This window comes from Dendrobium catenatum, unplaced genomic scaffold (genome assembly GCF_001605985.2).
Source record: "Dendrobium catenatum unplaced genomic scaffold, ASM160598v2 fragScaff_scaffold_1482, whole genome shotgun sequence".
NCBI classification, from domain to species: Eukaryota; Viridiplantae; Streptophyta; class Magnoliopsida; order Asparagales; family Orchidaceae; genus Dendrobium; species Dendrobium catenatum.
The window spans coordinates 1023991-1049519 of NW_021319944.1; the positions used below are offsets into that span (position 1 = coordinate 1023991).

Here is a 25529-nt window from a genome sequence, read left to right on the forward strand (position 1 = left end):
ACCACCGTAGGAATCTCGTCGGACCACCGCCGGACCACCGTAGGAATCTCGTCGGACCACCGCCGGACCACCGTAGGAATCTCGTCGGACCACCGCCGGACCACCGCAGGAATCTCGTCGGACCACCGCCGGACCACCGCAGGAATCTCGTCGGACCACCGCCGGACCACCGCAGGAACCTCGCCGGACCACCACAAAACCTCGCCGGACCACCACCTTAAGGCCCGACGTTCATCCCCGGCGTCCTGCCAAAGACCCGACGTCTTGTTCAAGGCCCGACACTCAGTCCCTACGTCCTGCCAAAGACCCGACGTCTTGTTCAAGGCCTGACACTCAGTCCCTACTTCCTGCCAAAGACCCGACGTCTTGTTCAAGGCCCGACGTTAAGTCCCGACGTCCTGCTGAAGACCCGACGTCCTGCTGAAGACCTTACGTCCTGCTTAAGACCCGACTTCCTACTCAAGGCCAGACCATCAACATCCGATCTTCCATGACACTGGGACTAACACGTGACTCCTTATCTCCTACCGCCTACGGTCCTTCTGACCACTGTCGCCTACTATGGTCCTTCCGACCTCCATCAACAGGCAACGGTCTTTCTGACCCCGGTCTCCTGCCGACTCCGGTCTCCCGCCGACCACGGTCCTTCAGGGCAAACAAACCTGTATATGTAACTCTTACCATGTAATACAATCTATATGATGTACATTTGCTACATCAATCCAAGGCCTTCTCCTAAGGAAGGGCCTCATTTGTAATCGACTACAAATACTAGTGGATTCATTCAAACCGGGCCAGGCCCCGTGGTTTTTCCCCCTTTTTCAGGGGTTTTCCACGTAAAAACTTTTGTGTCTCTTATGAACGCTACACCCTCTCACTTATCTGATTGTGTGCTGGATCTTCGTACAACGCTAAGACGTTAAACTATATATTTCTCTACCGCCGCGAATATTCCAGGACGTAACAAGTATGAAAGGCTATAAGGGGTAGGCCATACTAATTATTGGCTAATTATGTAGCTAATCCTTGATTAGACAGTTGCAAATTTTAGATAATTAAAATGCATATTCATTTTTGATTGAGTTGGTCACATAAAGACTAAACTATTAGCTAACCTCATCATCAATACAATTTGAATTTCTGCGAAACAAAATCCATTCATTTTTTATATAAATATGATAAGATTTGAGCATTAAATTTCCATTTTGATTTAAGCTTTGTTTGGAATAACTTTCTTATTGCTTTGTAAATTAGCTTTTTAAGCATACAAAATCTTTGAACAAGAACATTGCTTTAAAAAACAATAAAAAGCTGTTCCAAACGAAACCTTATTCGATCCATGCTTTTGTAAAGCTGAAATGACTAAAAGATTGAGCAATTATTGAGCTTGTGGGCATTTTATGATTTTAATGCTCAAATTGCCAACAAAAAAAAAAAGAGTCCAAGCTTAGAAAATTGGGCTTCAAATCAAATTATGTTATTGATTAATTGCAAATTATTGATTTGATTTAATTTCTTGAGTATACTATGGCTTCATTTGAGATAGCTTTCTTACTACTTAACTTTTTAGACCGCAATCAAAATTTTTATTTGGTCTCACTCTTTTTTGATAACTTCAAAAAAAAAAAATTTAACTAAAAAACTGCTTTCTAGAACTGCTTTAAAATATTACTTTATCTGCAGCAACCTTATAAAACAGTAAGAAAATTGTCCCAAATAAAACCTCAAACCCAAAACAAAAATTTGAAATGAATCAATTTGTTAGTTGATTAATTGAATACTAAACCAAATAAGGATTAGATAAATATCTAAATCAACATTAAAAAAAAAAAAAACAATTCAATCAATCAAATTTTGATAATTAGAGTTTTGATATAGCAAGCAAGAGAGAAAGTTCTAAATGATATGGATAACTTAGCCTCACCACTTTTTGTGGAGGCCACATGGGAAGGTCTCTTAGTGCTAGAAACCATAAAGGCAAAGGCTTGCAATGAGTGTGATGCTGAGTTGCATACTGTTGATCTTATTTCATGCATGGGGCCCATCATAAAAGAGTGGATGGGAGGGGCTTAGGTGCAAAATTATATGAGAAATGTGATGGGGTGCTTAATTGAAGCCTTATCATCAAATAAGAAATGAAATATTAAAAATAAAGTAAGAGATGGAATGTGGTCCCTAAGCCATGTGATGACTTTCCTTTTTACCTTACTTCTTTTGCCTTCACAAGAAAAAGCACTCTATGATCCCCTTATACTCTCTTTTTTTGAACATTTTGGCCAAGAGAAGATTATATCATCACTAGCATTCTTTTGTTAAAAAATAAAAAATTCAGAACATTGTTTTTAAATTTTTAATTTATTATCTTAAACTCGTGATTATTGAAGATATTATGGGAGTTTGATGTTGACATTTTGGCGTGCATATGCAAATGAGATGTAATATATAATTGGATTATTATTTAAGGACAAATTGAACCAATTTTTTAGTTTTAGATTGCATGTGGTGGAAGTATAATTGTGTGGATAACATCTTTTGCCTAATAAGGAAGTAGATGAATCTAGGTATGTCCATTATTGACGTGATCCAATAACCCGACCAAACATATTTTGGTACAGATCGACTCGTTCAACAATAGGTTAGGTTCGAGTTTCAGTTTTGTATTCGTTTGAAAAATCGTTTAGGGTCCAGGTCAATTCGCTAACCAGAATTTGATTTGATTCTCGTCATACCTAGTCACCCCTTCGCAGGCACCTCGCCCTGCACTCGTGCACCAGCCCAACAGTGCTAGCGGTGAAGTGGCCTCGCCCTCACCCCACCCACTCATGCAATCTTGCATGCCCAGTAAAGTTGCAGGAAAGACTAACTATGTATTAATAGCATAATTGACACAATGAAGTTACCTGTCACAATTTAATTGTAACATACTTCAAATCAGGGAAAACATAGATATCAACATCATTATCCTCAAAATCTTTTGATGTGATTAATCTCATCTGTTTTAACAATTATATAAATTAAATTGTCTAACCAAATATATATATTTTTCATATAAGTAATTTTAAAGTATTACGAATTTCATCTTAAATATCTTTTAAACCATTATGTATCATATATTAAATATATGCGCACAACATTCAACATGCAAAAGATGACTTGAAATTAATGCTTTCCACTTGAATGATAGTATGATAGGTGATGTATCATTACTATTAGCTTTTGAAGTGTATAAAATATTCCACTCCAACAGACAGTTACAACTGGCATTATAAATGTATATGCCATTATAATGAGCTTTTAACCAAACAAAATAATGTCAATTGAATAAACATTAACTCTATAAAACAAACAAATAAATGTGATTATCATATTTCATTGCCCTAGTACTCTGCATGATTTTCACATGTTGATCATCATATTTTATCGGCAAACTTGAAACGCATACAAAAAATATTAGAATCAGAACATCATCAACAATAATAAAATTAAAGAAAATATAACACAACTCTGTCAATATATGAATTTAGCTAACTTTGTAAATATAAATTAACTACCTACTATAATTCTATAATTGTATTGCAATATTTTCTCTAAGTTCAGCCATTTTATTTGTACCTTCACCATCAACCAAGTACACATCATTTTTTTTTGGGAAAAAATTGGGGCATAAGCCCATTCATTGACTAAAAGAAATTATAGAAAAAGGTCCAGCCCCAAGCCAAAAGCAGAGGAGGACAGCAAAAAAATTACAACAACTATAAAGAAAAAATGTAAATAAAAACCTATACCACCCCCAATTACAAGTAAAGAAACAAAATTGTGGTATACAAAAAAAACTAGGACTCAGTTATTGCTGCAGTCAAAAAACGGCGGCTCGGGATCAAAAGGAACAGAAAAACACTCCTTGTTGCCAAAACATGGCCCTCCAAGGAGCAATGCTGCAGCGTTCATCATTGTCCTGCAAAAAAAACCTCACGAACGAAGTCCCAACGGTTGCCAATCCAGCCATCCAGTAGGGACAGAGCAGCTGATTAGTTCTCCAGGCAGTCACGATAATATTCCAGATGACAAAGACAGAGGCATATAGCGCCTTCCAGAAGATAAAGAACCAATTAACCCAGCAAATACAGTAAATCATTTTCATTTTTCCATCCCAGGACCTTAGCATGACAGACTCTTTTAATTTTTCTAACCACCGTAGAGCAACAATCAATCATAATTTTATGTAATATATAATTGGATTATTATTTAAGGACAAATTGAACCATTTTTTTAGTTTTAGATTGCATGTGGTGGAAGTATAATTGTGTGGATAACATCTTTAACCTAATAAGGAAGTAGATGCATCTAGACGTTTCAATTATTGACCTGACCTAATAAATTGCCTCGAAAAATTTTGTTCCAGATTGATTTGTTTAACAAATGCGTTAGGGTTGAGCTTCAATTTTGTACTCGTTTGAGAAATCGTATCGGTTCCGGGTCAATTCGCTAACCGGAATTTGACCCGAGTCCCGTCCGACCTAATCACCCATGTGCATGCACCTCACTCCGCACTCGTGCACCAACCCAACCGTGCTCGCGGTGAAACGACCACGCCCTTGCCCTCACCCGCCAACACAATCCTACATGCTCAGGCTCTCGACTTCGCCGGCCCCCAAGTTGCATAATCTCCCCCTTACCTGCAGTCATGCAATCCCCTATGCGCCCATTGCTCGCATGTTGCGCTCTCACACCCACAGTTTAGCAGGTCTGGTTTGGGTCTAGCTTTAGGAACTATTTACTGAATCGGATTTGATTCAAGTCAACTCTTCTATGATATAAATCTAATTTAACCTCATTAAATGTATGATACGCTTGATTTTTATATTTTGAGCAAGGACATCTAAACATCTCATATCATAAAAAATACGGTAGAAATCAATCAGTATTTACTGTTTGGAATCAAAGCTTAACAATAATTCCTTTTTAATAAACATCGTTTTTTTGGCGGCTACAAAATTCTTTTCGTATCTGCTTCTTCGGTCACAAAACGGAGTTTCGGAAGCGAATTATGTCTTTTACAATAAAATTTCAAAAGCAGAACTTCTAAATAAACAATTTAAAATTACTTTCAAGTATTAATAAGCACTTTTAAAAATATTAGTCAAACATATCTTTAATCAGTAACACATAAAAAATTTCTTACACCAACGTACCATATGAAACTATGAAACTACATTAATATATAAACTTTGAAATGCAAGATAGTGCATAATCATTTAGCGCAAGTAATTTCAAAAGACAACAATAATAAACCTGATAAGCTACTGAAAAATAAAAAACATATCGTAATGTGATGTACAATGTTGATTGCTCATAGGACAAGAGAAAGAAGATGATCCAACCTAGTGCAAAGACAAACCTTTGTGCTACCAAAAAATCGAAGCAATCTGTGGCCAGAAGTGTTGGAATGGAGAAGAGTTGAAGTTGGAAGCAACTCCGAAGCAGAAATGATGAAGCGACTTGGGAAACTGTGAAGGAATTTTCTCTGGACGAGGCATTACTATATTATTATTAACTCTAAAATACAAAATAATGCATAATCATTCAATTCAAGAATATCAAAAGTCAACAATAATGAAACTGATAAGCAACTAAAAATTCAAAAAACAATTCATAATATAGTATATATTGACGATTGCTGATAAAAATGAATGAAGAAGGGGATGATCCAACCTAGGGCAAGTCCAAGCAGAAATGATGGAGCTAGTTGTGTCATGGTGAAGGAAAGTTATCTGAACGAGGCACTGGAAAATAGGAAGATCGCAGGCGTGTTTGTAGATGCACGAACCTATTGAGAGGTATTTTCGACTATTTGGTTTCTAAATAAAAATTTTTAGCACGATGAGTATATATAAAATTTTTAAGGATGAAAAAAAAAATGAAATTTGGCTCTCATTGATTTGTTGGTCAGAAATTTGACTCCCAATTAAGAAGTGCGTAGCTTATAATTAAAAAAAAAAGAAACTAATTTTAGGAAAGTTCTGCTTCCAAACGCTCACGTCAACTGATTTTGCCGTTTTAAACCCGCCCGAAAAGGGTTTAATTAAGCCGAACCAAACGAGGCCGTAGCCAGACTGACTGGCGGTTTACGATCTATTTTTCATCCCTGCGTGAGGCGGAACTCTAATGCGCTGCTCGCTTGCGCTGTGGCTAGGGTTTGTGCATTGGTCAGGCCGTCGATATGAATCAGGGCGCGGAGAAGCTGAGATGCACCAAGGAGCCGTATATAGAGGTCAACGGTCACCAGAGAATGTAAGACTGTTTTCTTGCGCTTGTTTTTAATGAAATATTTAACTGTTGCTTAGGATATTTTACTGAATTCCTTGTAATGTTCCCGCCAGTGAAAGCATTCGTTTCAGTGTACATTCCGGCGATGATATAAGAAAACAAGCAGAGGTTCAGGTTTGGAAGAATGTCGTTTACGATGTAAATATCAAGCCTGCACCCGATGGATTACTCGACCTTCGGATGGTACTTATTTTGATATGCATACTATTTTGCATTAAAATTTGCATTTTCAGAAATTGTCTGTCTGTTATATTCCTTGATCTACTCTAGTTGATGGGGAGTTATTATTATTTCTATTATCTAAGGAGGAATAATGATTTGGTATCTTCCTTTTGACTTGTTCATATTTTATTCGATTGGTGACTATACCCACCACGAACTGCTCAAATTTTTGCTCCATGGATGATGGTTTGCTGTTATTACTCAATTATTGATGCATTGTGAAGGAGAGAAAAAAATACAAATTTGTTGTGCCTTACTCGGGGAACCATTGTTTGCCATGCTTGAGATGATAACATGCCAGAATATTTCTAGGTAAAGTAGGAGTTTACCTGTGAAGAATAGTGAAGTGTCTCTATGTTCCAGTGGGAAGGACGTTACCATTTTACACAACTATCCTGTATGTTTTAAGGGATCATGCTGTAAATATAAAAGTTTATACTCATGGTTACGTAAATCGTGCAGTTGAGATAAACAAAATGATAATCTTAACATTATTTTTACTTTTGGCTTTTTTTAGTTTCATAAATTTTCTTTTAGTTTTAGTTTATTTGCGTAAGTATGCTTGTCATGCCACCACCACAACAACAAGCCTTTATCTCACTATGTGGAGTCGGCTACATGAATCTTTTTTCTCCATTGTGTCCTGGTAAGAGTCAAATTCTCATATAAATCTAATAAAGAAAGTCATTTATAATATTTTATAACCAAGTCTTTTTAGGTCTAGCTCTACCTTTCTTGACAGAAGTCAAATCTAATACATCTAACTTTCCTAATCGCGTCATTGGAAGACCGCTGTTTTATGTGACCAAACCATCTAAGGAGACTCTTTCTAATCTTATCTTCCATTGGAGCTACTCCAACCTTTTCACTTATATGCATATTTTGTATCCTGTCATGCTAACCTTTTTCCCTGGTTCAAATTGATTTCTATGTTTTTTTGGTTTAGGTCTGTTGTCGTTGGTTTTATGTTCTATGGATGAGTTTCAATTGGGTTATTGCTGATTTTGTTTGAGTTATTTAGTTCCTGATATTATAGTAATGCAGGAATTATTTTTTGTGCGTTTACAACAATTGTGGCATGTGCTTACCCACTCGGTTTTATGGTTTCGCTATAGTTTCATGCTTATCTTCGCTTCCTAACTATTTGCGATAGTTGTATGCAACTTTTCGGTTCCGTGTTTCAGCAATTGTTTTTTATTTGGGATTGGTGACTTTGATGATTATTCATACAAAATTATGGCATTTAATCTATCAATTGATTGCTTGATAAAATTCCCTCTTTCTCTCAAGCTTGTGTACCAACAGATGCTGAATTATTCAAGTGCTTATTGAGAAAATCTTCACTTTGGTTTGACATAAAGCTTAAATTTCTTTAGTTGGTGGTATCTTACATTTGTTTTTTAGTTTATATAATTTGATATTGGGTTTGTAAGTGTCATTGATTTTTTGGTCAAAACTACCACAATTGAATTCTCTTGTTGCGGCATGTTGAGAATACAACTCCCTCAGATTGATGACTTGGTAAAAATAAGAAAGATATAATTGGAATAAACTCAAGCATAAGCATAATGAAGGGATTAATTGCTCATGCATCTCATTATCTTATTCTTGCATGTGGTAGAAACAAAAAAAAGGAAGGCTTGCACCCATGGATTGGTAACTTGAGAAATTTGATGCATTAAGATGGCGAGACTAGCTAGAATGGAATGCATGTATACATATTTTACTACATGTCAGAGTCGACCACCATTCATTGTAATTATTTCTCACTAGGAATTGCATAATTTCCTATTTGTTATTTATACGTCATAAAAAATTATCTTGATTGGGCATAAATCTCGAGACATATTTGAATTATAAACTTCTAAAATTAAATTCAGGGCAATTTGAATTTTGATTCCAACAAACTTATAGCCAATTTGAATGTCTCCATAAGATGAAATCAACGTCACAAAACATACTCTAATCTGGACCAAAGTAGGCCCAACTCAAAGACCTGAATCGTAATTGAAAACTTCAAGACACTAGTTGGAAAAACAAATAAACTTCAAATTTGACATGCTTATAGTCGAATCGAGCGGCTCAACGATACTAATCCAATAAGCCTAACATTGGTTAATTCCAACATCAGAAAGACAACTAAATGCTGAACGAACGCTTCATGATTAATGGATTAATATAGGCCTTCTGATGGAGTGCTCATTTGCTTCGAAGTTCCTCCATATTTATGGGACATGCCACTCCAAAAATGTATAAATAGCCCCCAACTCTGTAGATGAAGGAGAGGAGCTTAGGCTTTGGCTGGAGATTCAAGAGAGCACTAAGATTTGAAGAATCTCAGAGCTACACCCGTTTACCACTGCTAACAAACCCTCGCTGCCCGAACGCTGCCTCCAGATCTTTGCCTGACCACTGCTGTTGGACCTTCATCGAACTTTCACTCACCAACTGCCGCCATCAGACCTTTCTCCGGCTGATTTCCACCATCGGTCCTCCTCTGCTCGAACATTGCTATTGGACCTCTTATACCTGACCATCGCCATCGGACCTTCTATGTCTGACTGCAGCCATCGAACTTTTATGGGCTTAAAACCATCATCAAATTATGATATTTCTAATTATTATCGTTTGACTACAGTCCTTTTGACCTCTGTTGCTCGACTACAGTCCTTCTGACTTTTGTCAGCAATCGATTATCTGCCATCCAATCTTTGTCGCCTGCCAACTGCGGTCCTTGAACCATCGTCCCCGACAACAGTCTCATAAACATAGTCGCCCAACTACGATCCTCCAACCACCATCGCTTAATAGTCCTTCAACCTACATCACCTGATTACGATCTTTTGACCCCCATCGCTCTATAATAATCATCGAATAGCCATCTCTCGACTACGGTATTCGACCCGTTATCGCTCAAATATGGTCTTCCAACTACTGTTGCTCGATTACGATCCTTCGACCCTCATCACCTGATTATGGACCACTATTGTGAGTTAAAGTGCAAGCTACAACCTGTTGTGGTCTTATCTAATACTGAAGCCGAGTAAATGGCTGCAGTCGATGCAATGAAGGATGCTATTTGGCTCAAAGGTTTGTTGACAGAGTTGGTTCATCCTATTTCAAAAATCGGTGAAAATTCTTTGAGGCAATCAAAGTGCTGTGTTCTTATCTAAGAATCCCATGTTTCTTGAAAGGACTAAACACATTGACATCAATTTTAACTTTCTCAAAGAAACTGTGTCAAATGGCATGATAGATATTGTGAAGGTATCTATAAAAGATAATGCATCTGATGTGTTGAACGAATCTCTTCTAAATCATAAGTTTTAGCATTGCTTAAACTTGTTAAGGATGGTAAGGGAGACACCCAGACAACATTTCAAATCAAGAGCCAATATGGTGATTATCAGATATTGGTTATTATTTGGCATGTTATTTCTATTTTTAATTTAAGTCATTGTTTTAGGCATTTTACCTTTTTGCCTCTAAGGGTTGTTTTAGTATAAATAGGAGTCCCTTGTATTGTTTCAAAAAGAGAATGCATAATAAGAATTTAGTCCAAATTTTATGTCCAAAAACAGTGAGCTCTCTTCCTACTCTCTCTCTCTCCCTCCCTCTCTCTAGGTGGAGACAACAAGAAGCTGCTGTCTATTTATCGGCCTAAACAACGAGAAGTAGCAACAGTGGAAACAACCAGGTGCTACTGGCCGGCAGGTTTAGGTGAGGGAGATTAAAAGAAGAGGTGACTAACGGGTTAGGTGGTACCGCTGGGTGCTGGAGAAGGTGCAGGAATTCAAGATCTCTTTCTTCTTGGTTTGTTTTTCTCAACAATCCTGCAAAATAAAATCAATGAGAAATTAGTTAGATGCTCAATAACGTGCTGACAACTTAATCAACAAATGGCCAATACAGAGCCTAATGCGGGAGATCTTCTTGATTTAAGAACTTAGTTGAAAACCCTTGATTAGCATGAACCACACCACTTTCTCAGCTCTAGACTTTGCTCTTCACTTGTGGGTATCTTTTCTTCTTAGAGATTTTTACCCAAAGAAATTTGGGTGGGTATTTCCTGCTACTTGTAAACAAACACGAAGAGACAAGGTTGGATCCATTATTCCAAGAAGTTAAGAAACTAAATAATGAACTATGATTACAAAAACAGAACCTAGTTAAGGCCTTTGGACGAGAAAGAAAGAGAGATTGTTGTTAAAATTTTCTTAATGAGTGCCTTACTAATGACTCCCAAGTTATTGCTTGCCCAGTTTTGGGTGTTGAACATTGCATGACACTTAGGATTTGTCTGGATGACTGTAATATTCTATAAAGTTTATTGTGAAGTTGTTGTAAAGAAAACAACTTCTTTACTATAGTTGCAAAAAGCAACTTTCCATCACATAAATTTCTAAAAAGCAGTAGCTAAAAATGTTATGGTTGCTATCTAAAAACCAAAGAATCTAGAAAGCTGTCCCAAATAAACTGTTAATTATTTACCCCCCCCCCCCAGCTTTGGGCGAATGCCCTGGTGATGGAACATCCAAATTTAAATGTTTTCAAGAGTCTCACCACCCATTTTCATAACCAAATACATGAACCGTAATCTGCAAAAACACCGGTTGGAGTGTTTGCCCCTAAATTGTGTCCGAAGAAAATTTGGGAGTCTGTTATTGACAGTTTCGACGTCTCGGACTCCAATATGATTCCCTTTGATCTCCACCTTTTCTCCAATTTCAGGGAATCCACCCCAAGATCAAACTCTTATTTACACATCTAGCCTTAAAAAAAGGAAAATAAAAGTGTTCATTAATTTAAAGAAAAAATATTTATAAATGACTTCTTCTTGATTTTTTAATTTTTGAGGTGAAAAAATATTTAAAGAATTCTGAGAGGCCATTCTTTTTCAATTACACAGCTTTCTTATTAAGTACTCTTTCCCCTTTTCTCCTTATTTTCTCCTCATTTATCATTATTGTTTGAAAATATGATTGAATCATATGAATTTTACTAGATCTGCGACAATTCAGATTTTTTTTTTTAATGAAATTTCAATACTTGTTGAATTATCATGGCATGAATTTGATGTAATACAATGAAAATGAAACAAGAATTGCTTATACGATATTAATAAAAGGTAAACTTTGCTCGACTAAACATAAACGGATGCGTATTCAAGTTAGATCTTAGAAAATTCCACGGAAAGACTAAGTAATGACTAGTTATTACGATAAAGATTAATAGGAAACTCACAAAATTACATCATTAAATAAATGAGTAGAGCAAATGGCACGTAACAAAATTCACAGTTTAAAATTTAGATCCTTCACCTTGGGATCCCTCACACACACTCTTGATAGTGGTCGGCTTAGCGGAAGAAGATTACAAACAAGCTTAGGGATGCCACTAGTAGACAAGTGATGCCAAGGGGGCTAGTCGCTGGGGAAGGAGCCGGATTTGGAGGAGCGGGTAGTCGTTCGATGATCTTCCCCTATTCAAGAGATATTTGTTCGTCGACGACTTCCGCTAAATGGGAGAGGATACGATCCACGTATTCTTGGACTCTGGTGCCTTCGGCCCCAAATCCGAGGTCAAAGAAAGGTGATCAGATGACGTCAATCTTCCCTTGAGAATTGAGAATAAGTCCGTGATCTACTTCCGGATCGTCCATGCATGATCATGGAAGGGTTTGGAGTGTTGTAGTGGTGTTGTGGTGGGGGAGCCGCCACTTGGGAGGGGCGGCCAAGGGGAAGATGAGAGAGGTGGGTGGGCTCGGGTTGGAGGAGGTGGAGAAGGGGGGCGGCTAGGGCTAGGTTAGAGTTAGGAAGGATTACTAGAGATCTGAAATTAATTTCAGATTAAGTGAATATGGAGGGAAAGAAAGTAAATTTGATTTCAAATTCAAATTGGAGTTGGGCTTAAGTGGGAAATCTAGGTGCAGCCCAAGCATGGGGCCGACGACATTATGAGAGGGAGAGGGTGATGTAGACAAAGGGGGGTCAACACTAGTCCAAAATAAATCATATTTTGGCTTCCCTTGAGTCTAGTAGTTTATCATATTTGAGCTGAACTTTTAGTTCATTTATGAGCTGGACTTTAGATCATTTATTGAACTAAGGGTTAGCTCATTATGAGCTAATATTTTAGTTCATTTATTATCTTACTTTTTATTTAATGCATTTTTATTATAGTTTTAATGTCTTAAAGTTGTCTCTTGGGCTTCCAAAAAGGGCTTTTGGAATCCCAAGAAGTTGTTTGCTTTTCCCATGGTGGCTCCTTGGTTTCCACCATTGTTTTTAATTATTTTAAGTGCTTTTGCCCCTTGGGATTCCGGCCATTTGCTGGTCTTCCGAGCCCGGGGTGTTTCCCGTGGCCGTGGCTCCTCGGTTCCGCTCGGCCTCCTTGTTTCCCGCGGTGGCTGCTTCGGTTCTTGGATTGGGCTGATTTCCGTGAGCATGGGAGGAAGATTCCTATGCTTTTTAATGCTTAGTTTTATGTGTTATATTAATGTAATGTGTCTCTTTGTATTCCCTTTCATACCTATATATATGGGGGATTGTTTATGTTTGAAAAAGTTGAATGAAATGTGATTTTTGGAAAAAATCTGTTAACCTGCGGGTTGCTTGGAAATCCTGCGGGCTCTTTCCACCCTTCTTTCTCATCCCCTCCGAAAATCCTGCAGGCTCTTTCCAACCTTTCTTCTCGGGCTTCTAACCTCTTTCGTCTCTCCGCAAGTGCCACTCCACCTGTATCCCTCTTCTCTAAGTGCAGCAACTTTAGGGTGTCTTTGAGATCGAGTCGAGTTTGTGTTTTTAATTTCTTTTTGTTTCTTTAATTTGAAATGTAAGAGTTTGTTTGTCCCTCTTCTCGTCTCTTTCTCAATTTTGTCGGTAGAAGTCCGCCTGTGTTTTTGTCGAGCAAGAAATATAGGGAGCCCTGTAGTTTTTGCCCGCATCAGAGGGGTTATGGGGAGAAATTCAAGAGCTTCCAAAACAAGCTATGTAAATTAGGAAAGGAATTGTCATATCCAATCTAATTAAAATTCCATTTGGATTTAGATTCATTTACCTTCATAATTTGGAATTCCAAATAAGGAAGATATTTGAAATTCAAAATTAGAATTTCAAATAATTAGAATTCTTTTCCCTCTTCCTTAGCTTAATTTAGGAAAGCAATTAAGGTGATGGAAATCAGTCCAATGATGGAGATGGGGGAGTAGGCCGGCTACACGAGATTGGGGAAGAAGAAGAAGAGATAGAGGAAAACCAAGAGCTCACCCGCAGGGGTTGTTGGATACTTCGATTGAGCCTCTCTTAGGCTTCACCACTCTCTCTAGAGCTCACAAAGAGATAAAAAAAACAAAAGCTGACATTTTATATCAATATTCATTAACCATTACAAAGCTAAGAGACCTTAATATATAGGCCTCAATGAAAGAAAAGCAGAAAGACACAAATGCCATTGGGGTTACAATAGCGACTCACTACCCATAGGGGGTAAACTAGGAAAATAGAAAAAAAGGAAAATAAATAAAATACAAAATAGATCAAAAGTTCAGACTCTGGATCGTAGCCGTCGATCTATGACTCCGACGACGGTACACATGTCGAAATCTTGGATTGATGTCCTCATCAGAATCCCTTCCCACATAGTGGGATAAAAATTTGATGTTATTGTTGTTGTATGAAATTTCAATCATGTGTGTGGTTGTCACGAACCTCAACTTTCTTCTAATTATTTTCTTATAGGTCAAAATCGTTTCTTTTGTATTGGATTATACCACATTCGTTTTCATTTGAAGTAGTAAATAATTGTTTTAAGATTTTCTTTTCTTGCAAAATTTGAATGTTTTTAGCATCGATTGATCACATCTAAATCTGACTTGCATGCTAGATATGGATTAGAAGCCATAAGCCCTAGAATGCCAGACATCACATCCTATATTTAATGTAATTTATTATCTCTTGCATATTGATTCATGCGCAAATTGTTCCAGTGACTTAATTGCACTGCTATGCATTAAATTTATTTGAAGATAGAAGTAAACTTTCAGATTAATTTTTTTTTTTCGAAATTCAGGGAATGAATGATGCTTTTTATGAGTAAACCTTTATTTTGCAATTCTTTAAGTTGCCAATTGTGTTTGGGTTGTTTGAAAAATATAAGTGGTTTTTAAATATAAAGTCTAAGACATATATGCGACCTTGCAATAGGGCATTCCCTCATGCCAAGTTGGTAATAAATATGATGCTTATGTGTGCATGTCATGGTTATTTTTGGGCAGGCAGGTGGAGTTTAACGTAGATTTTGGCATGATTAATTGATTTTTTAGAGGTGAAATCAAAATCATTCTACAATTTGTATTCCGGTACACTAGTATAAACATACATTGATTCATCAATCTTTTCTTTTTTTCATGATCTATTAATTCACGTCATCTGACTTTCTTTGGGGCTTCCGTCTGTTAAATCACCTTTCAACTTGTTTCAGGGCCCTCCAAATCGAAATTTTACTTGTGCTACATGTCATGGCAATTTCACAGAGTGTCCTGGACACTTTGGATGGTTGAAGCTTACGCTTCCAGTTTTTAATGTTGGTTATTTTAATTCTATCTTGAACATTCTGAAGTGCATCTGTAAGGTAATTGTTTTCCTTTGTAAACTATCCATTTTAATTGAAAACTCTATGCTTTAATGACATTGTTCAGCTATTCTCAAAATTTTTTTGATCTAAGATTATATCGATTAGTATTTCCTTGAAACTCTGGACTGCATAAATGATTCTACTAATAGGTTTTTATTTTATAATTATTGTGAATTCCTTCCAGGCTTGTGGTAGAATCCTTCTTCTAGAGAGCGAGCGGAGAATTTTCTTGAAGACAATGCGAAAGCCTAGAGCAGATCCAACTCAGAAAGATCATTTACTGAAGAAAATTAGACAAAAATGTGGTAGCGAGTGCCTCCATTGTGGCTACAAAAATGGTTTGTGCTCTAAATAAATGCGGACATCTTTAATATCTTATACAATTTTTTAGCCATTTTGGATCTATTTTGGTTAACTTAAATTGGTTGAGTTAAAGTCATCATATTTGCAAACTAAATAATGCAATCCACATTATAGTTTATTTGAAGAAATGATAGAAATTGTTGGTTTTGGATTCTTTTGTGCAAGAGAGCTGTAAAATCCCCATAACTTCTGCTCTATTTTTATAATGTCAATTTTAAATTGTCAAATGAGAAAAATTGCCAATAGTAAGTTTTATTGGGCATAGAGATACTTAAAATACAAGATTAAAGTACCCTAAAGCAAAACTCATAAAATGCAGCTTGAGTTGGCAGCAATCAGCACCTTATGTTGAACTGCTGGGTAAATTGTGATATGCATCTATTAGAGAGTGATAACTACCAGGGAAAGACCGAAAGATAACGAACCAGCCAACCACCTGGTGGAGTGGTGTGGCCTTTCATATCCATAGTGGAGGTCCGGGATTAACATCCTTGCCAAATAAATAAAATAAAATAAGGCAGATAACCATCAGTAAAAGCTCTTTAATGGATAGATTGAACTGGTTTAGGCATGCAAAAAAAGCAAATGGAGCATGTATTTGATTCGGGTTTTCAAGAACTAGAGAGGTGGTTTATGCTGAAAATGACTTACAAGGATTTGTTGGAACATATTTAGCTAATGTAATACTGAAACTAAATGTATCTCTTAGTTGGAATGGAGACCACAGAAGGTTCAACTATTTATTTTTTATCATGCTGACAATCTAATTGGACCTCCATCTTAGTGCAAAATTGCCATATGTTGGGGAAGTGAAATAGCCAATATAATGGATTCTTTTTGCTATGCAAAGTGCCGTCGAATAATTCTCCATTTCTTTGTTATCTTGTACTTCTGTGGGTGCATTGCAGCTTCAATTTCCTGTCATTTTTCAGTACATCTGTATAATTGACTTTGGGAAACCCGCATGCCAAATTCTCTTTTTAAAGCTCCTGTTGACCCATTTCGTCGATGTCTATGCCAAGTGACTTCCAATAATTTTCAGATAATGATTAGTAAATGTATGTCTATGTGGTGAAGGGAAACATGTGTCTGCTTAGCTATTGCATAAGAGATGTCATAATGTGTTTTATACGCTCATTATGTGGTGCAAATGCAGTTGCCTGTATTTTTTCATCATTGATACCGATCCAGTTGTACAATGAAATATTGAACCTTTTTTGTTCTGTTTTTGTTTCTAACTCACGGTTATTTTTATAATGAAGGTGTAGTAAAAAAATTAGGTTCTTCTCTCACTATAGTTGAAGATTTTACCAGAAAGATTGATGGAAGCATGCATGAATTCCGTTCTGCATTATCGCACTTGAAAGATGGTGCCTCTTTCCAATTAATTCATGTTCTTCGTCCACTGAAAGTTCTTGCTCTATTCAAAAGAATGCTTGATCAGGTAACCGATCTCTTAGTTCTCCAAGGCATTTTGGATGTGTTTTCTTGTAGTTATATATTTTTTAACGTTTGGTTTCATTTTTCTGTTCTCACTACAGGATTGTGAATTACTTAATCTCAATGATAGGCCTGAGAAACTTATCATTACTGACATTGCTGTGCCACCTTCTCCTATTCGACCTTCTGTGATAATGGATGCTGGAATGAGGTCAATTAATGATTTATTCCATTTTAGTCTTCGATACCAGTGCTTAGCTGAGTTTGGTGTCTTTTGCATTAGGATTGTGGTGCTGGAAATCTCACTTAACTGTCCTTTATTGCAGCATGGAAAATGACATTACTATCATCCTTAAAGGTATAGTCAACACGAATTCCATTCTCAGAGAGGATCTTGAAGGTGCTGCTCCCCTGTTTAAGTGTTTGGTGAGGTTCATGTTTTGTTTCGAGTGCTATTTTTGTTGGATCGTTCGGTGTTAATTATTTTATCAAGTTGTATTAGCATCGTGAAATTAACTTTTGGTTTTTAAATAGGCTGGTCTGAGCTTTTTAAGTGAAAGAAAAATAAATTAATTTGCAATTGGTTGTTATATAATGTTGATGCTGTCTGAAGTCCGTAGCATAGATGAATTTTCTTTTTGCCAATTCTTGTTTGCCAAATAAGCATACTCTGTGCATACATATTTTCTTGGTTGCAATTTCTAAGATGTGGGGATTGTTGTTGCCTCTAAATACTGTTCTCATGCTAATTCGTTAAATGATTTATAACTTCGATTTTTCCTATGTGGTTTGTTGACATTTTGTTTGTGTCGACTCGAGTCGGATTGGACCCCGGTCGGGTTCGATTCGACCCGATCAACTTAATCGGTCATCGTTGAACTCAAAATTTTTACAGTTTTAAACTATCTTATGGATTTAGAGGCTTCTTTTGTTTCTTTTAGCAAATATTAGCTTATTGATTGCTTTCAGGAGTGCTGGGATCTCCTTCAAGTTCAAGTGGCTGAGTATATTAATAGTGAAGCTCCTTGTGTTCCTGATAACAAAAATCGTGGGCTCATCCAACGGCTCAAGGGCAAGCAGGGGAGATTTCGTGGCAACTTATCTGGGAAGCGTGTTGAATTTACAGGGCGAACTGTGATTTCTCCAGATCCAAATTTAAAAATAACCGAGGTTTCTTTTCCCTCGAACACCTCTTTGCTATCACATAACCTTTTTGTGCATTTTCCTCTAACCATAATTAAATCCTCTATGGTCTCTAGGTTGCTATTCCAACTGTAATGGCTCAGATATTGACGTACCCTGAAAGAGTGTACCGTCACAATATAGAGAAATTAAGACAGTGTGTTCGTAATGGAAGATTTAAATATCCAGGAGCTAATTTTGCTGTATTATCAAGTGGATCAACAATGTGAGTTACCGTTAATTTAACCTTTGTTTCTTTCGCCTCTTTTAATTGATTATGTAAATAAGGAGCTTATCCTGCAGGGATTTGAAGTTTGAAGGGAGGAAAAATGTTGCAAATGACCTGAAATATGGTGATATAGTGCAAAGGCACTTGGAAGATGGTGATGTTGTTCTTTTCAACAGACAACCAAGCTTACATCGTATGTCTCTCATGTGTCACAGGGTATAGCAATGAAGTCCTTCTCTTTAGTAGACTAGGTTTTTTTATACCATTTTATTTTGCAGCTGCTCAGCTAATGTGTTGTCACTTCTCTCTTGCTTTGTACAGGCAAGAATCATGCCTTGGAAAACACTGAGATTCAATGAATCTGTTTGCAATCCATATAATGCTGATTTTGATGGTGATGAAATGAACTTGCATGTTCCTCAAACGGAAGAAGCTCGCACTGAGGCACTTACGCTTATGGGGGTATTTTTTTTTTTTTTTCAATTTTATTTGTTTTCTTGAAAAAGAACCTATGAATGCAAGTAATCCATGTTTTAAATTTATAGTGCCCGAAAACTTTTTTAGAAGGGTTTTCAATGAATGGAAATTGTTTGAATCTCACAATGGTTCTGCAAAAAAATTCTAATAAATTTAATGCAAAATGTCATTAAAAAGTATCTATTGTGCTTGGAATTAGCAAAAAGGAAGAGGTTTTTTGGCGTTTAAACATCAATATAATGAACTCATACTGGGCAAACTTAATTACGTGTGGGTAATCCATTGTCTACTTGATTCATATACTTGCATGCACATCTAAGTGAATTTTAGATTGGGGGTTCCAGCATTTGGTATGTTCGATTTTCTTTATGGCCTCCCAATCTCACGTTCTTTTATAAAAATATCAAATTGATAATTAAGTATTGTTCGATTTTCTCAAGTAGATAGCTTAACTTCTGTCTCTGCTACTAAAAGCATAGTGTGGTTGATCATGCTGAGTAGTCTTCTTGGTTGGCAAATCAGATGATCTACGTTAAATTAGATTATAGCAAAATTTACATTATAAATTATATCGATAAATTAATGTTAACTCATTTATTATTAAAAAATAAATAAATTTATTTTTATATCATATAAATAAATAAATAAATAAATATTAAATAGATAAAAATTTAAATAATATCAACCAAAAATTAAATATTATTCATATTATAAAATTTAATTAAAAAATGTGTAAAAATATATAATGTATGTGTAGTGAATCTGAAAACTTCATCTTAGTTTTTAAGTTCCACATCACTTGGCACTATATATTTGCATTGTTTATATTGCTTTTTGGGTTTGCATGAGCAAAGAAGTCACATGGAGTGATGGGGTCGTGTGAAAAAGCAAAGTTGTTGCTTATTTAATAAATAATTATTATAAAATTTAATACATATTTTAAGGTTAAAATAAAAAAAATTTAAATTAATTAATTTAGACAATGTTTAAAATTGTGTAATTGGATATTAAGACGTTTTTCATGCTTGAGGCGAGACGTAAGCCTCAAGGCGTAAGCCTCAAAATGATAAAATTGCGTAAAGTCAAAATTATAAATTTTTTGTATACTAATCTAATAATATATTAAAAGTCGACATAATAAATAAGTTATCATATATATAAAACATAAAAAGCACAAGATATGAAGTATTAAGAAATTAGCTGTTTAAAATTAAAGTAAAATTCAAATATTACAATAATAAGACAACATAAAATATAGTTCAACTCAAAATTAATTTTTTATATTTATCGTAAATTAATTTTAGAGCAGCTCAAAGTGTTTTCAAATGAAGCCATATTTAAGTCATTCTGTTGTTAGTGATTGGGTTGTGTTTGTTGAGAGATTTACTCATAACTTCCAAAATTGCATTAAGAACAATTATTTAAATAATAAACAAGCTGATTATTTTAAAAAAAATCAGGCTGAAACATCCTGCATAAAATATGACACTTAACTGTATCAGCACTCAATACCAAAGTGTTAAAAAGTAAGATTATTAGTTTCAATAAATGTTTTATATCAAAATTCCCCACTAATTGTAGAATTATCTTCTATAACATCAAATCAATAGCACTTTGGAAGGACATAAATAATACATCAAAAACTATTTAGCCAGCAAAATTATTCGCATCAAGCCAAAAACTCACATTGTAAATGTAAAATTAGTATAATAAAATAAAGCTATTTTTTTCTAAATATGAAACACATCTAATGGAGAAAAAGATTTTTAGTAACATATTATAACAAGTGGTGCATTGGTAGAATCAAACCAATTTCTCAAGATTATCTTCTCTGCTCTAATTTAGAAGTATATCTTGCATGAAAATGATTTAGTATATTTGATCATACAAAAATATGAGAAAAAGTATAAGAAAGATACATACAGAAAAATTCACGACCAACTAATCCATTCATTCACATAACACAATATCCCAGAAAAAATCCACCTATCCAAAACAACTACAAAAGTTGAAGTGGAGGCTGACACTAAAATAAATTAAAATTTTACATATGTACAAAGCTAGATCTTTCATAAAAAAAAGAAAAAGAAAAATGTATATTCCTAAAACTTCAAGAATTAAAGGATGGACAAGAGAATGAAATGAAAAATCTCTCAACAAAGCGTGTGAATATTGACATACCTGAACGACAAAAAATGGGAGAAACTGCCGCAGAGAGTTCTAAACCTTCCGAACTTCCGATATGATCCGATCCGATCCAATAGGGTACATACTCTCTACATGCGACTCCACCTACGAACGTTCGAAGAAGAAGACAATGAAGGTTCTAGAACATCATCGAAGAAGGCAATGAAGCTTTAATAACACATCCTAAACCTAACATGTGGTGCTTAGGTGAAGTCGAAGAGGAGGAACACGAAGAAGTGGAAGACAGCCGTAGTCCAAGCGAAGTCGCAAAACACGAACACAGGCGAAGTCGACGAGCACGAAGGCATGCATGCGATGTCAAAGAGCACGATGGCAGTCGAAGTTCGAAGTGCAGGGCATGAGAAGTCGAATAGCACGAAAGAAATTAGAAATACATATATTAGGTTTAGGTTTTTATTTTTTATATTAGTTTTTAAGGGTCGAACGCCTCGTTGAAGTGAGGCGAGGAACGCCTCGCGTATCACGTTCAACGCGTCTGCCTTGACGTGTAACAAAATTGAATTGCGCTGAGGTGCGCCTCTTGTTGTGCAATTTTAAACCATGAATTTAGGCTTGTTTTAAAAATTAATTATTTCATATAAAATAACCGAACCGGTTTTTGAAAACCAACACTAGATCACCAGTTAACTGGTCGAATCCTGGTCGAATCGGTTTAATCGCGCTATGAAACCGATTTTGGGAATGAACCGGACCAACCACTTTGGTCTAGTTTTTAAAACATTGTTAAAACTAGTTCTCTATTTTCTTATTTTATTCTCTTAATTTGTTTTCGCTTTATGAGCACTAATATATCTTTTTCTCCTTCTGAGTTTTACTATTGTTTTCTAAAAAGTAATGCAAATCTAGGATATATGGGCCCAACTTGTAACCATGAAGTTGTGAGCCAGCCCGAGTGGATGGAACAAATTTCTAACGATTTCAGCTCTCTTGCAAAACGTTGACAGCCATCATCTTTGTACAAGAAAACATCCTTCCGAGTTCTCTGTTGTCTTATCATTTGCAGTGTCATATTTTTTTCATTAAGAAGCAGTTAATCTAACTAGTTTTTCTTTTAGAATTTAGTAACAGGTTGCTAGTGTCACGACCCGGCCCGGTTAGCTCGTAGATACGAGGCGGGAACGAGATCGGACGTTTAGATAAGTAACTAATCATTCTTCAAGTAAATAATACTATTCAATGAAATCTTCAAAGACAAAAAGCGCCTCTAAACATTTTCTATTTTCATTCCAAAAAGTGTTTTCAAAATAAACAAGATGGCTAACTACCAACCAACATGCTAAGCCATCCAAAATTATAGTAAGAGACTACAACAAGTATAAAACTACTATAAATGAACCTGTCACCCGGGGTACGACGACTATATGTAAACCTCGGGTTGTCAGCCATCTCTTCTACCAGGTTCTCCTGAAAATTCCCAAAACTAGGGAGTGAGCTACGCTCAGTATGTGACAAATTTCAATCTAAAATTCATACAATGGGGAATGTACTATGCAAGATACCAATGCAAATCAATGTAAGGTAAATGTTTTGTTATATGTAAGGTTGATGCTTTGATGTAAGGATGTCATATGTAGAAGTTATGTCATTTGTAAAAATGCCATATTACATGTTCCTTCTTACTTAGCAAATATCAACTATTACTATTTACTATAATACACCCGTACCGGAGTACCTCTATTGTACTGATCAGGTACAATTTCATATTTGGCCATTTATCCTCATATTGCTCCAAGAGCCTTATTGTTCTCAAGAACCATATTGTGCCAAGGCACCATAATTGGTACTCCGCAATTCAACATACACAAACTTGTATTTCATAATCATAGTAATAAGATTCTTTACATCAGATGATGTGCCACATGTATGTGTATGCTTGTAGTGGGCATGTAAGTATGTAAGTCTGTTTCCTTTCAAGCTACAAATGTTTCTAAATCCCTCATAACATCAATTCTAGAACAAAAGAAATTTTCCACAAAACCCTAAATTTTTAAACCTACAATTTTCTTCATAAAACAATTTATTTTCTTACTCAAGAGTGTGCACACAAACACTCTCTAATAATTCTCTATGAAAGCCCCATCAAAATCAAAACCCTAAATTTTTCTCCAAGAAAAATCTCATAAAAGAGGGAAGTTTCTTGCAATATACACTTACCTCTCTTCTTCCCTAGGCCTCCCCGACGTTTTTCCAAAAGAAGCTCGCCGGAAAACCCGCCGGTCACCGGCCTTCGTGCGTCTCCCGTCGCCCTCCCCCTCTCTCCCGTCCGCTTCTCTTCTTTCGGCCGAGAGAACACAACAAGGGACCGAATAATTCGGTCCCTTAAGAGGGCTTTTAGAGAAAATAAAATGCCAATTACGCATGTGCCCTTTTTCCCTAATATTTCCTTAAGGGCTCTAAGGGTAAAAGGGGAAATTAGCATAAATGTTACTTAAACCTTCTTCGGCAATTTATATCTCCAAAACCGAGCGAAATTAAATATAAGTTCTTTATACCATTTCGCTCGAAATTTCGAGACGAATCTAACGAAATTTATTTCGTCGAATTCCGACGACGTCGAAATTTCACTTAAGTTCGTCGCGGCGCATCGATATGCGTGCGACGCACTCAAATGACGAATTTCGGGTTTTACAGCTAGAATTCCAGAAAACCTTGGAATCCTCCACTTGCTGAGTTAGGATAGTAGCCAATATGATGAGGACATTAGATTTTGACGTGTACCATCGTCGGAGACGCAGATCGACGGCTACGATCCAGAGCCTTTATTTCTGATTTGTTTTGTATTTTATTTATTCTCGCATTTTATTTTCATAGTTTGCCCCTGTGGGTATTTAGTCGCTTGTGTAGCCATGAGGGCATTTGTGTCTTTCTAGCTTTGTCTTATTTTGGCCTATTTAAAGGAGGCCTCATGCATTGTAAGAGGTGATGAATTATTTTGAATGAAAATTTTTATGTTCTTGTGTGATCTCTTAGCGAGTTCATGAGAGGAGAAGTCCAAGGAGGACAAGAGCAATACCCGTCAACCTTTGGTGGATTCCAAGGTTCGCGGCCCCGATTTTCTATCCTTCCCCTACACCCCACATCATCTCCACGCCAAACTCCCGCCGGCCTCACCTAGGCCCAAATCCCCATCCCGTCTTCCCCTCAATTCGAGCCCCTACTTCATCTTGCCGGCCATCTAGGGGGATCCAACCGCCGGCCCTTCCTTTAGCTGCCGGCCACCCCTTCCCCAATCTTCAACCCCCGGCCCCTACCCCTCTACCCACATGTTTCAATTTTTGAAATTCAATGAATTTGAAATTCAAATTGATTGAATTTCAAAAATTTTCAAATTTGTCTAAAGCCAAATTAGGAAAGTTTCCAATGACTTGGACTTAAATTCCTCATCCATAATTTGCCGAGACGGATTAGGAAACCCATAACTCGCTTCCCCAAATCCCTCTCCATCTCTTATTGCCGCCGGCCATAGGGGGAATTCAGATTGATTCCCTCATTTAATTCCCCCCATCCCCCACTTGGAATTTGAAATTCATAATCCAATATTTTCCCTCCGATTCCCCTTAAACTAAAATTAATTTCAGTTTTCCATTAATTCATTCAAAATTTAATTAGACCTAGCCGCCCTTCCCCCTTCTCTCCCCTAGTCCACCCGAGAACCCCCACCGTCCCCTCCTCTTGGCCGCCACTCCTAGGTAGCCACTCCTCCACCTCTACTTCCCACTACACACAAAGTTTTCTTACAATGCCCAAGGAGAGATCAACATCTTCCTCTCTCCCTTCTACGAGCCAGATTGGGAGTACGATGGCACCGTGGAACGTTACATCAATTGCATCGTTTATTGTCTCACCGAGACTATCGAGCTTTAACGACCAAGAACTCCGTGGACTCTTATCGGACGACCTCTCACTTCTCCAACTCCGGTTTCGTCTTCGGCAATTAGTCCCCTCGGCGTCACTTGTTTGATAGTGGCATCCTTAAGTGTGCTTGCAATTCTCCTCCGCTAACCTCGACTTTCAAGAGATTGAGTGAAGGATCTCTAGGTGAATGATCTAGATTTTAAACTTGAGGCTTTTGTTACATTTGCTATTTGCTTTGCCTATTAGTCATTGGTTATTATTTTGCAAGTCCTACTAATCTCAAATTGTAACCAATTGCTTTTACTTAATCTTTCAATCCCCTATTCTTAAACCTTTACGTGAGCAAACAAAGAGTTTATTGGCGGCAAAGCAAAGTTCACCACTTCTATTAATATCTTAATTGCAATTCTTGTCTATCGCATTTAGTTTCACATCACAGTACTTGTCCAGCTGGACATAGGGTGGAGAGGGATCATTCTCTACTTGGAAAGAATCGGACAAAAACTGTAGCTACCAAGTCTTTCTTTAATAATAAGGAGTGGAGTGGCAAAAATTGCAATCCATTGGTAGGAATTCTTAGGAATGGGAGTTT

The 25529-nt window shown here is 36.6% G+C and overlaps 1 protein-coding gene across 1 annotated transcript in view; it reads left to right on the top strand.

Annotated features, from left to right (window-relative positions):
* The first annotated feature begins 6068 nt into the window (after nt 1–6068).
* LOC110102967 (DNA-directed RNA polymerase III subunit 1) overlaps nt 6069–25529 on the top strand; it is an 83100-nt gene continuing 63639 nt past the window's right edge. The window contains exons 1-11 of the mRNA XM_020831494.2: nt 6069–6291; nt 6381–6510; nt 15031–15180; nt 15368–15521; nt 16809–16990; nt 17088–17197; nt 17313–17412; nt 17956–18156; nt 18246–18394; nt 18472–18613; nt 18719–18859. Coding sequence (XP_020687153.1) covers nt 6221–6291; nt 6381–6510; nt 15031–15180; nt 15368–15521; nt 16809–16990; nt 17088–17197; nt 17313–17412; nt 17956–18156; nt 18246–18394; nt 18472–18613; nt 18719–18859 — 1530 coding nt within the window. The 5' untranslated portion in view covers nt 6069–6220. The remainder of the gene's footprint in view (nt 6292–6380; nt 6511–15030; nt 15181–15367; nt 15522–16808; nt 16991–17087; nt 17198–17312; nt 17413–17955; nt 18157–18245; nt 18395–18471; nt 18614–18718; nt 18860–25529) is intronic.